General features: G+C 33.7%; 1 protein-coding gene and 1 pseudogene across 1 annotated transcript; both read right to left on the bottom strand.

Annotated features, from left to right (window-relative positions):
- Window positions 1-67: 67 nt before the first annotated feature.
- LOC120158608 (cell number regulator 6-like) lies at window positions 68-2,785 on the bottom strand. The gene is made up of 5 exons (XM_039169430.1): window positions 2,648-2,785; window positions 2,207-2,566; window positions 1,441-1,555; window positions 950-1,213; window positions 68-432 (listed from the first exon to the last, which is right to left on the bottom strand). Exons 2-5 carry the CDS (start codon window positions 2,320-2,322, stop codon window positions 214-216), a joined length of 714 nt encoding a protein of 237 aa, XP_039025361.1. The 5' UTR covers window positions 2,323-2,566; window positions 2,648-2,785; the 3' UTR covers window positions 68-213.
- Window positions 2,786-8,008: 5,223 nt separating this feature from the next.
- Window positions 8,009-9,921, bottom strand: LOC120158776 (annotated as a pseudogene).
- Between the last annotated feature and the right edge of the window lie 5,774 nt (window positions 9,922-15,695).

The raw sequence follows: 15,695 nt of genomic DNA, 5'->3' as shown, positions 1-15,695 counted from the left end.
CAAAAACCTCGCCAATATGCCTTTTTTTTTTTACTTTTGTGAAGACTATTTGATCAGAAGGGTCAATAAGCAGCATGCAAAGTGTATGGAAGAACTTTTGTGAAGATTAGCCAATTCTACAGAGAAACAAGACATGAATCTGAAAATAAAACCCCTCTTAAATAAAAACCGTTCACCGATATGCCTTTTTTCTTGTACGAAGAATGTCGGAGCTTAGAGAGGTTGCATCTCCAAGTTAGTGCTTGTCCCGGAGGGTGGCGATGAATCACTGTTTTCATTGGAAGAGCTCATCTCTTGAACAGGGGGAGGATTGACAACAGTCATCGGCATGACAAAGTTATCTGATAGCCTTCCCTTCATCTCTCTATGCTCCTGGCATAAAGCACACCAATGCATGCAGCGGTGCACCCTGCACGGATCACGGGGTGAATTCTGCAGTTCAAATGCAGGTCAGAAAATGTACATAGCTTAAGCTCTTAAACAGTGTTTTTGGGTAATATTCCAAACGGATACTAGCATAGAAATAAATAGGCACATTGGTAAACAACCTTAATTTTAGACATGAATTTCAAAGTAATTTGATTTTCAAATATGAACCAACATCATCAAGATGAGTATTGCTCCATCCCAGAAGACACAACAAGCTAAGCTGCATGGGTAATCGTGGTAAGAGACAAAGGGTAATTCCTAATCAATACTAAATTAAAATTGAACTTTATGAAAAAACTTCTTTTACAAATTTACTTCCATGGATATAAACTAATTCGTCTGTCATAAATATTATGTTTGGTTGGCCCAACTAATACTTTATTTTGTGATAAAACACATGCTTATTTGATAAAATATTATACCACTTTGCAACTACTTGAGCTTGATACCATATACTTTGAGGGCTGTGTTTGTGTTGCATTAATAATAAGTGCATACGGGCAAAGTGGTTATATACAACCTTGAGATGATACTTTTTCTGTAAGGATTGCCGTGCAAGACCGGTATATATTCCACACATCCACCAAGCAAACAACAAACCCTCGCAAATGAGAAATGATGTCTTTGGGTCAATACCATGGAAGACCGCTGTTGCAGCTGCCAATGCCATGCAACCTTCAACACAAATAGCATGACAAATGCATGGTGTAGTCCAAGGCGTATTATCTCTCAAGCTCTCAATATTACGCCCAAATAGAACACAGACAAAATAGTCCAGTCCAGCCTGCAGAGTAAGTCAATATGCTGATTTTGAATCAAAAGCTTTAGTGGAAGATAATAAATAGCACGGATGTATTCTATAATAAACCATTTTATTACAGCAGATTCCATACAAAGGTTTTCCCTTGCTGTCACTTATACGCATGTATAACACATGTTTAGAATAAGATGGAATTAACAAAGAACAAGGGCAAAGTAACAGATTGACAAATTAAAGACATCTCAACTTACAACTTTCTGTATCTTCAGCACAGCCAAAAATTCCAGTAGTCCAAGGTTCAACAGCGGGTGGCTAAAAGTTTTCAGGTAAAGCCTGTCCACATTCGTTGCACTTTCGGACACACAACTAAGAAACAATCAACAGGTCAGTGAATATCCCAATGTGCATCTCCCAACTAAGATTTTTCTTCTTTTTTTCAGCACAGAATCTTAAGGTAGATCATACTTTATTATACAAATTATGGCCTATTTATATTTGTTATTTTTGCTTAAACCCTTCCGAGCTCTTAATTTTCTAGAGGAACAAGATCTAATGGCTAATTACTCAATTTAGGACCAAGCCTATCACCAATTGAAAGAATCAGCATCTTACCTTTTGTTTCAGTTTAGTAAGGGATAAATCTTTGCAATTTGTAACTAGAAACATTTAGTAAATGCGTAGTGGCCTGTTTGGACGGAAAGATTCGGAGATAGAAAAAAATTGAAAATTTTAAGCCAAAAAATGCCATTTTATTTTTTAAAAAAAAAACATGTTTATTTTACTAATGGTCGCCAACATCTAATTGGTGCGTGAAGCTCATAACTCAGTTACAAAAAAAAGGGGAAAATACTCATCACAGATACCAAAAGCTAATACTCATTAAAAGAATTGTTTGATCCTAATTCACTAAAATTGTGTAAGATTTGGTCCTAATTTGAGCCATTAGCCAGATCTAAGTGCAAAAGATCTACAAAAAAAAATGATGCTTGCAGGAAGCAGCAAGAAAAGAGTTACAACATTTGACAAGGTTCTTTCTTTAATATCCTCCGAACAGATCTAAATGGCCTCCAAAAAAAAGGATTCCAACAGCCGGTAAATCGAGCGCAAAATTCGCGGATTTCAAGCAATAGCATGCTCCAAATTTCAGACTGGATTCGATCCTATAATTACAAACCTAAATGAAACATCTATCCCGCTATCCTCACATATTATCATTCTTATTTCAAGCGGGCATTCAAGAAACACTTAAAAGAAAATTGGGAGAGAGAGAAAGACATGAGGAACATCAATTGGCTGATTAAGTTCACCAGGTTGGATATCCTGCAAAGGATCCTGATCTTTGGTCAGTTTAACGTATCTGGATTGCGCATCCGCCATCTGATCCAAAAGTAACAAGTCAAAAACATAAAAAAGAACATGAGAAGAAAGATGAGGCGTACACATATGAGTCTTACAAACCTCCGAAATGCAGGAGATCTAGGGGTAGATGGGGAATATTACAATATCCAAAGAGAGTTACAAGAGATGAGGTTTAAGGGTCAACTACAACTCCTACTCCCTCTTTCTCTCCTCCAATTTTACGGTGTCTACGGTTTCGTCGATAGTCTAATATGACCGACCTTACCTTCGCCCGTAGACTTCGTCTAGAACCGGGTTCGAACCAACACGTTTTTATTGACGTTTTGGCTCAAAACGACAGCTTCCACGTGGATTTAATGGGATACAATTTATAATTAGTCTTAAATCCGTGCATGCAATACGTGGATTTTATTTTAAAAAATTGTGATGTGAATTAAATTTATTTAAAGATAGTATAAATTAATAATGTTTTTATTTTATTTATAGTTACAATTCATTTTTTCACGACAGTTATTATTTTATTTGAAATTGTCAAGGACCTAAATAATATTTACATAAATTTTTAATCAGTTTTTAGATATTTAAATCATAAAAATTAAACTTAAAAATAAAATTACTTATCTAATTTTATTTAAAATCTACCCAACAAGATTAAATTAATTTTTATTTTAAAAATTATATGTTTTTGAATTGATTCGAATTTTATCCATAGAATCCACTTACACTATAATTGTTATTCTATTTATCCTTGTCATTTGCAACCCTTCTCCAACTACCCAAAACCCTATTTAAAAACACATAAATAAAACTAATATTTATATGATTTCAATGAGGTTTTAGATCATATGTGATGCCGGAAATATATGAATGATACCTAAAATACCAGTATCCATGTGATACTAAAAATATATTGAATGATATTATTACTCATTTTAGATTGATTAAAAGAAAATAAACCAACATTTTTGTTAAGATTATTGTAGTTAAGCATATTTGATATCAAAATAGAACTATGTCCTTTTACCCCAATACTCTTATTCTAAGATTAAAGACGATGTGGATAAGAATTTCTTGATAGCCATGGTTAAAAGGAAAGATATTCAGAAAAGTATCAAGGATGATCGAAATTAATTTGTAGGTAAGAAATTTGGTGAGATTGTTAAAGCATTAAAAAAATCTCTGAGAATAAGACACCACACCTTTATGAAAAAGTGATATCGACGAAAAATGAGAGGTTTGATGACGAATTTATTTGCAATGTGTTTGATTTTCTTGCAAAGAATTAGTTCGAGGCCAAAGTTTTCTTAGTTAAAAAAACAAAGCATAGAAAAATTTGGCTTCAAAAGTTTACCGTAGGTTAAAGCTATGTGATTCTACTGTGATGTTTAATAATTATTATGCACTTAGATAATGTTATTGTATTAAATGTACTCTTTATAGTATTATTGGCTAAATGTGTTGTAATACTAATTATGTTGGATAATATTATTTTATTATTATATTGTACTAATAATTATGTACTTGGATAATATTTTTGTTTGAAATTGGTGTAGTACTAATTATGCACATGGACATTATTATTGTATTAATGTAGTGTAGTATTTTATACCATTGAAATGAAATTATTTAATGTTATATAGTTCTAATAAATATCAACATTTGTTCCTATTCGATATAGGTATGAATCAAATATATTTTTAAAACTTTTTATGATTATTTCAATTGAACCCCAAATATAAAAACTTAATTAGAAGTTAAACTATGAAGATAATATTAAAATGTTATTAAATAAGAATTGTAAAAACTTTTGAATATAAAATAATATATTTATAATACAATCGACATAAATTATTCATATTATCTAAATTTATATAAAATAATGAGTGACATTAAATTTTAATTTGATATACTTATAAAAATAAAATGTTATATACACAAAATTTGTAAAAATAAATTTTTAACAATAAAATTAATTCAATTAAAAATAAAAGATAAAAAATTACAATATGAATTTATATCAAACAAATTTCAGAAAATAGCTTCTGTAAATATTACCAAATAGCAAAAAATGAATTACATAACATCATCTAAACGTTAGAAAATACTTTTCAAAATTTATTTTTCAGGAAATGAAATTTATTTTCCATAATTCATTTTCTAGAAAACCAATTACAGTGAAACAAACAGACCCCTTGTGTAAAACTTTTAGTTTTATACCCTTTTATGTTGGATGAGGAGAAATCAAATGTTGAGATTAATTCCTTATTTTTTTTAGTGAATATATTCTCTGCCTTTTGTGGCACGTATTTTGTGTTTTTCACAATTTTTTTCTGGCTTTGTTAGTTTTTATTTTGTCTTTTTTTGCTACTTTTAGTGAAGTGTGATAGAGGATGTAGAGAGTGAACTAGAGGGGTTCAATCTGGGTAAGGAGGAGGATGAAGTACTTGTTTTGGAGCAAACATAAATTGCTCCATAAATATCTTTTGATAATTTTTTGGTCAAACCTTTCCTTACCACTAATATAATTAATCTTCAGGCCATGAGGACCACTTTAGCGAACGTTTGGCATCCAATTAGTGGTATTTCCATTACAAAATTAGGAGAGGGTTTCTATTTGTTTTAGTTATATCATGAGGTGGATGTGGATATGATCGATTTGGAGGGCCCTTGGTATTTTAATTCCTATATTTTGATTTTGCATCGATTGAAACAATGGGATAATCCTACGGGTGAAATTGAATACAAGTGATTTTTGGATGTTTATGAATGACTTACCAGTGAGTTATATGCTGGGGTCGGTTACGAATATAGGCTCTTATAAATATTATGATGCACTACGGTTACTTTAGATTACAGGGGGAGCATCTAGATTTGGGTAAGGGTGGATGTCCATAAACCTCTGAAGCATAAAAAACAACTTGCTTTACCAAGTGATGATTTCGTCTATGCTACATTTCAGTATGAAAAACTTCATTTATTTTGTTTTTTATGTGGTGAATTGGGACAATGCAATAATTTTGTCCACTTAAAATTTTACAAGTGAAGAGGGATCTTGAGGCACAACGGGATGTTTCTTTACATTCTTCTTCTAGAAGAAAAGGGGTCATGATGAGTCTATGACTGCGTGATGAGGGTAAAGTGTTGGATCTTTTTCATCGGGTGTTGGTAGCATTATTTCTAAAGATATGATGTTTTGGATTTGAAGCGTCAAATTAAGACTTGGTTGAGAAAAGTTTTGCTATAGATTGATGGTAGTGTAGGGGTTCGAATGTGGTGATGACGACACTACTAGAAAAACCCCTTTAATGACGCGTATTGCGCGTCATCTATGGGTACAGATGATACACAAATTCGCGTCATTGAAGCCACCGACATAAATATCAGATGACGCGCAATTGTGTGTCATAAATCTATGACGCGCATTTATGACATGCATTTATGACTCACATTTATGAGGCGCGCGTCATTGAAGTCCCCGTCATAAATGAAGATGACACACAGTTGTGTGTCATAAATTTATGACACGCATGTATGACTTACATTGCGTATCATTGAAGCCCCCGTCATAAATGAAGATGGCACACATTCGTGTGTCGTGATTGTATTTCGTAAATATTATATATATATATATATATATATATTGTAGATTGACAAATAATCAAATTAAATCACATTTAATGCCTCATAATACTAAATATATATATCATATTATATATAAGCAATCCATTTGCATACAATATATTCACATTAAGTTATCAAAAATATTGTAATTATATGTTGATACAAAGAACAGATAAAACAAATTATAGGAAAAAAACATGATTCAACCATTAATCACATAGTAACTTCATAATCCTACTACAGTAAACTTGAACATCTAAAAACTAACAAAAGTAAAATATATTCATTCAAAAGCTGAAGGAATATAATGAATTGTTACAGGACCTTTTACAGCAAAAGGTACATTAATCTCATCTACATCCCTCTCTTTGTTCTCTTCTTCTGTCTTTTCAGAATCAGAACGTAAACCTCCAGCTTTCTCCAATCGTTCTTCTAGGGAATCTTCAAGCAACTATGAGAAGTATAAGAAGCTCAAAGTTAAAAAATATTAGAAATATGTGAACAAGTATGCAAATGAGTATTTAAGTGGAGTACAAATAGGATTCAATATAGAGCTGATGGTAGCAGGAACCTTTTTACTTTCACTAATGGAAGGAGAATTATATCTGTTAAATCCATATATAATTATAAGACCAGTTCAACAACTCACTCCCCAATGTATTTCTTTCTGGTTTATCTGATTAGCTGCATCCTTGCAGCTTCCAATAAGTGTTACAACCTCTGCATTATCAGAAATAGAATTGGGCTGTCCAGAAGAAACTGCAAGGAACAAAAGAAAACAATAGTCAAACAACACCTTTTTTGCATACGTAACATGCAACATATGAACAATAGTCAAACAAGGGTTCTTAATATTTACTTGATTTTATTTTTCATGGGGTTTTATTTTAATCATAATAATAAGATTATTGCAAGTATGAAAATAAATAAAGTAGTTTGAAATAAGCATATATATATATACTAACTTGGTGTTATATCAATAAGTAGAAAATAAATAAAGTAGGAATGTTCACAGGAACTTACCATTTTATCAACAACAATCTAGACATTCGGGTCATAACCTCCTTTTTTCATTTATCTTACCTTTTTCCACAACAATGCTCTATCAATCTCGTCTTCCTCCTTTCCCGTTTCTTGCATCTAAATTAAAAAGAATAACAAAAATGAATTAACATAAACAGATGCATATCTAAACTATTCAATTAATTTACTACATACAATCTCAAGAGTTAGTCCAACATATCCTTTTCTACTCAACCGATGATTGTATCTATGATGTCCACGTATTTTTTTTTAGCTTTTTTACTTGTTTCCCGCATTAGAAACATTAAAACATTCAAGACTGGTTTCTAAAACTAATATATATAACAAATACAGTCATGAAAAGTTTAACTAACCTCCCACTTCTTTGAAAGTCTTTGTGATACAAAAACCTTCCAGTCATCTTTCTTCAAATAAGGATACATATCTGGAGGGTTGAGCAGATTTGCATTAGGGTCATTCTTTAACTTCTCAATGAATTTCTTATACAAATGATGCTTAAAGTTATTCCACTTTGTCCCAATAGATTGAAGGGTGTTCTTCCGACTCCTTGGATCAAGTTCAAAGTTCATCTGAAACATAAACATTAATTAATAAATATTATTTTTAACAAAAAAAAAGATAATTGGAAGTTAAAATCAAATGTTAGACTTACCAAAATGTATTGCCATAAGTCTTCTTTTTTTTTCATGTTCAACATCTCGCCAAGTGGCATAAGTAATAGGCACCATTGATCTTGCTACCATGCCCTCAAAGGAAGCAAGTTTTGTTGCTTCAACGCCAATCAGAACACCCTTTTTATTGTAAGTAACCATAACCACCAGCTCGTCCCCCATAAACACAACTTGATATATTGTAACAACCACTACCAAATCCACCACCTCTATATCTACCATAGCCATCTCCAAACTCGCCACCATATGCAGTCCTAGAATCATTATGTCGCTTAATAGATGTGGGGGTGGGTTCGGTTTCTTCGGCTCTGTCCTTTTTATCTCCAGCTACCAGCAAATGGACACATCATGAGACTCATTTTATTGTTTCTAAAATTTAACATAACAAAATAGATTCTCTAAATTCACCTTACTCGTTTTCTGCTAGGGTAAAAAGAACTACATCTAATATAATTAAGGTCTGAAAGTAAAATCAAAGAAAAATGGCACGCGTTCATGGAAATGTCATCATTTGGTAACATCTAAAAGTGAAAAAAATGATAGCCCATAAAGACGATAAGGTATTTCATGAAACATCAATTCAACGGGCAATCTTCATACCTGAGCTCCGGCAAAGTCAATCTTGTTTCCCTTCTCCAATAGATCATCAACCGCTTGTTCCGTTTCAAAAGTGATGAACCCAAAACCACGGGAACGATTGGTGGCATGATCCCGCATGATTTCGTGTTCTCTGAATTCTCCATATCGTGTAAAGTAGTCCTTGAACTCATTTGTCAATTTACACCAAATAGATTAACATTTACGAGAAATATCTACGATGAATCAAGGAATTCTGGACAAATGGCATGAAGCTTCAATATTATATGCATTAAGGAAAGGAAGATATTGGTATCATCTTCGGATACAGTTGAAGGAGTTCCACCTACAAAAATCTTCCTAGTCTTGAAATCTTTACTTCCAGAAGCTTCTTTTGGTATTATTCTCTTAATCTCTACCTAAAAGGACCAAAGAGCAATAATTCAAGTCAAAAGCGAAGCAGCATACACCGGACTATGGTAAGGAAACATAACAATAAAAAACATTGAGACTAAAGCGTAGTCTTACTTGCTTCCCATTAATAACATGAGTGTCCTCAATGACTTTGTCAACCACAGAAGGTTCTGCATAAGTCACAAACCCAAATCCACGAGGTTGTCCTGTTTTCCGGTCCTTCGTTATCACAGAATCCATAATTTCACCATATTTACCAAAATGCTCAAGAAATTGTACTGCAGAAGATACGTAAAATAACCAAATCGGAACAGACTACAGGGAAAGCAATTTGTGCTATATTCATATTCAAGGAGATTAATAAAAATCTCCAACAAACAAGCTAAAGAACTAACCAGAACTTGTCTCTCTCACTAAACCTCCTACAAATATTTTACTGCAAATTTCCAAATATCAAATATATATCACAAATCACTTCTAAAGTATTCATGATAAAAGGGGCCTTTCAAAGAAACATATACCTCTAAACATATCAATATAATCCTACATAAGTCTAAAGAAAAAGAGAAAAGAATAACCCTAATTCTTCATCTTTCCCTTTTATTTTAAAATGACATAAATTCCAAACTTATAACAAAAAATGAAAATAAAAAATGGGTATTACCATTTCACTTAAATTTGCGAATAATTTCAAAGTCATTAACTAAAAGGTAAAGGAAAATGGCTCAAATTTTCTCATTACTTTTTCTATAAATCTCTCAGGAAACAGAGTAAATCTAAAAGAATATATACATATATGCATACAAATAACAATTCAATTTACGTTTTTCACGTGTAATTAAGCAATGGGTAATCGATAATTTCAGGATTTTCCTCGACACCCCCAAATTTTCTCAATAAACAAACAAAAGAAAGGGGAAAATATTTACCCAGGACTAGCGCCATCGTCAGTGTGAGGAGTCGACTTTTTTCGTCATCAGGATAGTTGGAGGATCTAAAATGGTTGGTTTCGGTATCGAGAAGGGGTTCACCACCTCGAGGGTCCATCGGTATTGTGGGAAAATAAGGAAAGAAAGTATAACCCTAAAAATGTGTTTCTAAAGTTTTTGAAAGCATTTAAAGCTAGGTTTAGTGTGAACTGATGATACTATAAGCGGGAAAGCATGCGTACGTGATGAAAATAATGGGAGAAATTAAAAGACGACTTTATAGATGACACATAATTAAAAGTGTACTCCGTGTTTTTGCAAATTTTTTGGATTATGACTATTAAATATGACACACATTATTGTAAGTCATAAATCGTTCAGATTTTAAGAAACATGACATTTTTTATGACACACATTTTTTGCAAGTCATAAATTAGCGTGTGCCATTAAAGGTATATTTTCTTGTAGTGCGGTGGTAGAAGAGGATAATCCTCTAGTGAAGTAGGATGGTATCAAGAAATAAATGAAAATGTTAAGTTGAAACATTTAGGGATTTGGGATGTCTTGGACAATCCATGTCTTTGGCATTTACTGAGAGGCGTTAATCCCTCTGTAGTTTTATTTGTGGAGATGAAGCTACAAAATTCAAGAATGGTAAAGGTTAGAAGGTCTTGCAGTTTCTTCTATGGTATCGAAGTTGAACCTCATGGGACTAGAGGGGTTTACGCTTGGCTTAGAAGTATATGAGTGATGTTACGTTACGTTTGATTTTGATCTCGCATATTGATGTCTTGATAACTAGTTATACGAATGGATTTACATAGAGATGCACAGGATTTTATGATGCACCAAAGGAGCATCATCAGTCTGATTCATGGAATCTTTTACAGAGTATGAATGATATCCCAAACATTTCTTGGTTGGTGATAGGCGATTTTAATGATATAATGTATTCTTATGAAAAATATAGAAGTTTAGTACAAGGGGAGACAAATGAGTGACTTTTGAGATGTGATTGATACATGTAGTTTTTCGGATATTGGTTTTGTAGGTTTTTGTACTACAACAAAATACGTTTTTAACAGTGTTTGTGCAGCATTTTTAGAGAAAATGCCAATAATTTTTACAAAATGTTGCATTTATCACCACAAAATAAAAACATTAGCAGTGTTTACGCAAAAGTACTACAATATTCATGTGTCTTTAGCGGTGATTTTATTAAAAACATCATGATAGAATGATATATGGTGATGTTTGTGGGTGAACGCCACCACCTACTCGTACTTTAGTGACGTTTATGTAGAAAATGTTGTAATTGTACCCTTAGTTAGTGGCATTTGTTTAAAAGATGCCACAATTATTCAATCATTTAACATATATTGTTCCTAATTTTTCCAACCCATTTTCCTAATTTTCCTATCATTCCTAGTTTTCTTACTGTGCAACCATCACCTCCAGCACAACATCATGCCTATGTCGTTAATTTTCAGTCGTCAACTACCAACCATTAAGTATGTCTCCCTTCTCCATCTGACTTTGTATTTTTCCATTTATGTCGACACTGATATGCTCTGACATTAATTAAAAAACGATGAATTGTTTTGGTAATAATAAGGATGAAAACTATTTCCTTGAAATAATAAGGATTCACTTGGGTTTAATTTGTAAAAAGGCATGAAAACTATTTCCTTGAAATACCGTTAGCTAAGGGACTAAATTAAAAAAGGAGTAAATTAGTATTTAAAAATAAGAATTGAAGTTACATATGTATTCTATAGTGGTAAAAGAGAATGTGATTTAAATTAAATAAAAATGGACTTACAATGAATGATGAATTGAAGAAATAAAGAAATCATATAAATTTGAGAAACTAAATTGAAAACATAGAATTTTTTTTTACAAAAATAGGAATTGAATATACATAGATATTTACAATAATTTAGTAACACTTGGTTCAAATTTGGTAAAAATAGATTTAAAATAACAGATAAATTAAAGGAATAAGGAAATTAATGACCAAATCGTAAAACTGTAAAAAAATATTTAAGCTAAATTTTTGATTTCTTGATTGACTTAAACATTTTAAATTCTAACTTTGACTCAAATTCGAAAACAAACTTGAATTATTGAATTGAATTGAATAACTCGAAAATAAAAAAATTAAAGGAGTTGTGTAATAGCCTTATTATTTCTTATAACGATAATTAGTTTATGGAGAGTATTGTTGGATTCACTGTGTAAGCACTATTTTCTGGCCTATCTTCTTTTTGAGCAGACTTATATGGAATACTGGGTGGCTGACTCCCTATAATTGTAGATGATAAACCTGATGCACTCAATTGCCTTTGTACCCTGTTGATCATTGAGTCCAAATGATTGTACCAGGCTTATAGCCATGATAGGGCTTCAAAAGGTGCTGTCCTTTGGGGCATTTTTCCTGAAAAATCACCTATACCCTATATATTTCCCTGTCATGCACCATTCAGACTATTTTTTTCGATCTAACACCCTTTGCAGTAAGGCGCACCCCCTACAGCGCGCTTTACGCTGATCTGGCGCCACGTGGGGTAAGGCGCGCTCCCTGCAGCACGCCTTATGCTGACATGGACACACGTGTCTAAAGCGCGGCCCTTGCAGCACGCCTTACGCCACGTAGGGCTATAGCGCGGGGGAGGGGCCGCACTTTTCAATTATCAGATGCTCAATTATCAGACATGCATAATGCAAGGCGCGGTGCAAGGACCGCAGCTTGCATAATTTACCCGAACTTCTCGACTTTAAAGCATCATCTCTCGGCTATAAATTGCCCTCTCCCCGTAAACTCTCTCACAATTCCCTCTCAACCGAGAAATTAATACTTATTATTTATTATGATTATTTGAAAAATATTATACTAATTGTTTTCAATTAATTTCTGTGCCAGTTCAAGGGGAAAGCGGGAGCATACGTCGAAAAATTTTTACGGTACAGGTAATAATATAAAATTATATTATTTAAATTATTTACGTTTATGTGTAAAAATTTTATTATGTTATATTTTTGTTAATATATTATTTATTTAAGCAGGTTTGTTTCAGTTGTTTTTTTGCAAATATAATATTATCACACTTTTAAACTCTAAGAATGACACGACTTTCAACTATTGTTTATTATGATGGAGAAATTCGAGAAGATGAAACTGGCGTTGGTTTCGTATCAAATGAGCGTGTTAAAATATTATTCAAGAGAAATATAACTCTTGAGGAGATGATAACGAAGATTTCAGGGAAGGTTCATGTTGGAAGTAGTAGAAGAATGTCGTCGTTGCAGTATAGATTTCCAACATCATTGTTGCCATTAACTTATACAGTGTTCGAACTATCAAACAATGATGATGTTAAAATGATGGCTGATTCTCAATGTAATTATTCAGACGTCGATATTGAGATGTATGCAAAGTTTGTTCAAGTGCGTGTTGTTCGGGCTCAGTCATTAAGCTCCCACTACGGGCTGGCTGAACAAGTTGATCAAGTTGACAGCCCGACTACAGTAAAGTGTAATGATTTTAATGTCATTATGGGAAATCCGCATCATGGTGCCGTCACATCAACTTCAATGGGGAGACATTCATCCGCAACTCTTTACAATATGTACCGAGGTGGGTCTACGAACAATCCGTATGGGATGAAACCGACGTTGTTTTTGTATCAAATGAGCGTGTTAAAATATCATTCAAGAGAAACATAACTCTTGAGGAGATGATAACGAAGATTTCGAGGAAGGTTCATGTTGAAAGTAGTAGAAGAATGTCGTCGTTGCAGTACAGATTTCCAACATCATTGTTGCCATTAACTTATACATCGTTTGAACTATCGAACAATTATAATGTTAAAATGATGGTTGATTCTCAATGTAATTATTCAGACGACGATATTGAGATGTATGCAAGGTTTGTTCAAGTGCGTGCTGTTCGGGGTCAGTCATTAAGCTCCCACTATGGGCTGGCTGAACAAGTTAATCAAGTTAACAACCCGACTACAGTAATGCGTAATGATTTTAATGCCATAATGGGAAATTTGCATCATGGTGCCGTCACATCAACTTTAATGGGGAGACATTCATCCACAACTCTTTACGATATGTACCGAGGTAGGTCCACGAATAATCTGTATGGAAACATCGCATCCAGTTCAAGGGAAAGTCATTTATCTACAAATTTCTTTGACCTTAATATGGAGATGTCATCGACGCAACAATCTATGCAGTTTCCATTTGACACGATGGCTTCAAGCTCCAGGGGGAGGCATTCAACTGCGAGCTTTTTCAATCTCAATGTCGATATGCCTTATAGTTCAAGGGGAAGACGTGCAAGTAGTAGGTTCTTCGACCTAAATGTATAGAGCATGGAGGAACCATCATCTCCACCAGAAGAACCGCTTCGTGAGCCTGGTGCGGATGGTGCTGAGACTGGACTATTCATTCAACCAGAATCATCGCAATTCAACTTTGATGATGATGTAGATGAATTTCCCTCAAATGTGGCACAAGCTGACCCTCCAGCACACATGTATGAAGCTGATTATGGTGCAATATACGAGCCAGAATTTTCGGATATGCCTCATCTCGGTAACTATGGATATTACTCATCAATAAATAATGGTGAGTTATCTTTAGGCATGGAGTTTTCAAGCAAAGAAGAAATAATGATGGCTATAAAAATTACAATATTTGTAATTCTATTCAATCGAGAGTCGACTGGTCTACGAAAGACAAATATGTATGCTACTGTGCCCGACACGAAAATGGATGCAATTGGATGGTTCGTGCATCGAAGAGAAAGAGGAAAAAAAACAGATGGGAACTAACAGTTTACAATAGTCCTCACACATATTGTGCTGGAGGGGTTAACCAAGATCATCCCAACTTAGACTCTGAAGTGATATGCCAAGCCATCATGCCCATGGTAAAAGAAAGCTCTCATATAGCTGTTGATGTGTTGATTTCAGCTATAGAGTCGCAGTATGGGTACACTGTATCCTATAAAAAAGCTTGGTTCTCAAAACAAAATGCCATTGTCAAACTTCATGGCGAATGGTATGCATCTTACAATGAACTTCTAGGCTGGTTTAGGCTGGTGTGGAGGTTGAATCCTGGGATAATTGTGGACTTCGAAACCTTCTATGCATACCATAATGATCGAGTTATTCGTGATCGATGCCAATTCTACTGGGTTTTTTAGACTTACCCACAGTGCGTTAATACTGTCAAATATTGCAAGCCTGTGGTCTAGATCGACAGGACTTTCTTGTATGGAAAAGAAAGCAAGTTTTATTATTAGCAGTTGTCCAAGATGACAATCGCAACATTCTTCCAGTTGTTTTTGCTCTTGTTGAAGGAGAATATACAAATTCTTGGGCTTTTTTCTTCTGAAACTTACGTGCACATGTTATCACGAGGGAAAATATCTGTGTCATTTCAGATCGCGGAGCTGGGATCAAAGCAGCAATGGAGTCTTTGGGTCCAATGTGGCAACCACCCTTTGTCCAACATAGGTATTGTCTCCGACACATTGTTACGAACTACCATGGAAGGTATAAGATGAATGATGAGCGTCAATTAATTGTGCTCATGGGTAAGTGAAACTGATGTAGTTTGTTTTCTTTCGATCATTTTAATTTTGTAAAGAAAACAAGTTAGTAATTTATACATTTTTTGATCAGGTTACGAACTACTTCCTCAAACGTTTGAATCAATGCTTCAAGATTTGTGGACGAAAAACGAGAAAGGATACAATTACATCAGCCTCATTGATAAAGAAATATGGACAAACGTATATGATAGTGGATATCGATATGGACACATGACGACCAACTTGGCTGAGGCAATCAATTCAACCTTAAAGGGTGTACGTCA

The sequence above is a fragment of the Hibiscus syriacus genome, unplaced genomic scaffold (genome assembly GCF_006381635.1).
Source record: "Hibiscus syriacus cultivar Baekdansim isolate YM2019G1 unplaced genomic scaffold, ASM638163v2 tig00111330_pilon, whole genome shotgun sequence".
Lineage (NCBI taxonomy): Eukaryota > Viridiplantae > Streptophyta > Magnoliopsida > Malvales > Malvaceae > Hibiscus > Hibiscus syriacus.
The sequence above is the reverse complement of the archived record's forward strand: the minus strand, read 5'-3'. Positions and strand labels throughout refer to the sequence as shown.

Excerpts from the sequence above, each read along its gene's own strand:
- LOC120158608 (XM_039169430.1), bottom strand. The coding sequence starts at position 2,322 with ATGCTATTGCTTGAAATCCGCGAATTTTGCGCTCGATTTACCGGCTGT. Across the intron at positions 1,556-2,206 it reads AAGAAAGAACCTTGTCAAAT|TTGTGTGTCCGAAAGTGCAA; the intron begins GTTGTAACTCTT and ends ATTGTTTCTTAG. Across the intron at positions 1,214-1,440 it reads TGCTGAAGATACAGAAAGTT|GCTGGACTGGACTATTTTGT; the intron begins GTAAGTTGAGAT and ends CTTACTCTGCAG.